This window comes from Gymnoscopelus braueri (genome assembly GCF_963280865.1).
Source record: "Gymnoscopelus braueri genome assembly, chromosome: 23".
NCBI classification, from domain to species: domain Eukaryota; kingdom Metazoa; phylum Chordata; class Actinopteri; order Myctophiformes; family Myctophidae; genus Gymnoscopelus; species Gymnoscopelus braueri.
The window spans coordinates 902213-904712 of record NC_137625.1 but is presented as its reverse complement, the minus strand read 5'-3'; the positions used below and the strand labels follow the sequence as shown (position 1 = coordinate 904712).

General features: G+C 38.3%; 1 protein-coding gene across 1 annotated transcript in view; it reads left to right on the top strand.

The window, feature by feature from the left end:
- The window catches only part of dgki (diacylglycerol kinase, iota), a 98195-nt gene that overhangs the window by 40723 nt on the left and 54972 nt on the right, over positions 1-2500 (top strand). Inside the window, exon 3 of the mRNA XM_080420697.1 lies at positions 1044-1139. Coding sequence (XP_080276823.1) covers positions 1044-1139 — 96 coding nt within the window. The remainder of the gene's footprint in view (positions 1-1043; positions 1140-2500) is intronic.

The following is a 2500-nucleotide window of genomic DNA, read 5'->3' as shown; positions in this document are numbered from 1 at the left end:
GCCATCCGCCATGTTGGGGCTTCGGCCCGCTGAAGACTAGTGGTTTTCAATGCAAAAAAAAGAAACTGAGTTACAGCTGTTTTTCTGAAAATCCCAAACAGGAAGCGGATGGCTTCCAGTTTTTTTGGAACGACGTCACATCCACATTCTACTTCTCTGAGTGACCATCGATCATTCCAAAGCTGTGTTAGGGCGCCCACTTGTGGAATTTTCCCCCAAAAAATGAAAGAACGCGTCAATGCGATCTTGGCAATCAATGTGTTAAAATTTAACACATTGATTGCCAAGATCGCATTGATTGTTTTTAAAAAGTGAAATATCCATTTAACAGTTAAATGGATATTTCACTTTAAAAAAAAAATTTGGTCATCTTATCATCTACTCAGGCCTTTGTGAGCCCCCCAGACAGTTTTTAAGTTGCTCGATTCAGTATTTATATATTTGATATTCATTTTATCAGACACGCCCCCTTCCTATACAAACCCATTGTAACTTCAAACTCCATTTTAACCATGTTAGATTTATCGAAAACACCCGTCCTTGGTTCTGGTGACTCACCCTGCCCTCCTAATGTGTGAGGGGCCCGTGTTTTTCCGATTATTTTTTTCATTTATTTTATTTTATTTTGTTATTGTATTTTTTTTTTTTTTTTTTCCAAAAAAAATATTTAAAATAAATGAAAAAAGTTATTGAAAAAACACGGCCCCCTCGCGTATTAGGAGGGCAGGATGAGTCACCAGAACCAAGGACGGGTGTTTTTGATGAATCTAACATGTAAAAATGGATTTTGAAGTTATAATGGGTTTGTATAGGAAGGGGGCGTGTCTGATAAAATGAATATCAAATATCTAAATACTGAATAGAGCAACTTAAAAACTGTCTGGGGGACTCACAAAGGCCTGAGTAGACGATAAAATGACCAAACGTTTTTTTTTAAAGTGAAATATCCCTTTAAGAGTCCTCAAAGTGTTCTTACTGACTAGAGAGGAAATCCTATAGAAAACAAAACGTGTTCTTTGGTTGACTTTCTTCATGTGTATCAGGAGAACGCTGTGAACGGAGACCACCTGTGGCAGGAGACCAGCTGTTCTGGAGATCTGTGTTACCTGGGAGAAGACACCTGTCTACTGAAGACTGCAGTGAGTACTGTGTGTGTGTGTGTGTGTGTGTGTGTGTGTGTGTGTGTGTGTGTGTGTGTGTGTGTGTGTGTGTGTGTGTGTGTGTGTGTGTGTGTGTGTGTGTGTGTGTGTGTGTGTGTGTGTGTGTGTGTGTGTGTGTGTGTGGAACAAAATACTTTGAGATGGGGGGTCCCTGGAACAAAATACTTTGAGATTGGGGGTCCCTGGAACAAAATACTTTGAGATTGGGGGTCCCTGGAACAAAATACTTTGAGATGGGGGGTCCCTGGAACAAAGTACTTTGAGATGGGGGGTCCCTGGAACAAAATACTTTGAGATGGGGGGTCCACGGCTAAATACATATCATTTTTGAGAAACACTGATATTATAGCAACATACGTTTAAAAAAAATATGTTAGGATTTATAAGACATTTGTAGAATCCTCCAGAAGCAAAGATTTGAGTTACAAATGTTCACTTTCAAAATATAATTCAAAGACCCACGATTTTCCGCGATTGTCCACGATTTTCCCCAAAAATAGCAGATCTACAAGCTCATAGCGCGGCACTCGGTGCCGCGCTATGAGCTTGTAGATCTGCTATTTTTTGGAATAACCCAAAGAAATCTAAAAATGACACAGATGCGTTCCCTTCCGGGTCTTATTGGTTTAAAGGGGAATACCACTCGTTTTCAACAATGAATTATTGAGAGATTTTTCATTGAAAAAACTAAAGTACTCAGGAGCCGAGATACAGAATTTTTAAGTTTTAAGTTAACAAGGAAGTGGATAGGAGTCTAGATCTTCGAAAAATCATATCTCCTTGGTCTTTGGGTCAAAAAAAAAAAGAAAAAAAAAAAGTTCTTTTTCATAAAACGCATTTATGCATTATTGGCAGGCAAGTGATGGATTCAATAGAACGCATATATGCGTTATTGGCAGGAAATAATACACCTTAGAACTGTTGTGTGGACATAAGAAAAAGGAGTGGTATTCCCCTAACACATTCCCTGCCAGAGGGTTTTTTTACTTCCCCCACTGCCAGCATTGTTTGCAATGTTAAAAAACATTTTTTTAAGTAGTCACAAAATATTTTCCGTGATCACCGTCCTCACGGTGATCCCCTCATTACACACACACAAGAGTCTCGTAGAATCGTGGAAAAAAATAATCCGATTGCGGTAATCCGTTCCATAATTGCAGCCAATTGAAAATAGCATGTTTTTCCCAAAATAACATGGTAAAAAAAAAAGTACACAGGAGCCGAGATACAGGATTTTAAAGTAATAAGTTAACCAAGGAGTGAATGGAGCTAGAAATCTTTGGATCGTGATATCTCTGGTTCTGTGTGTATAAATTAAAAATAATAAAAATAAAAATAAA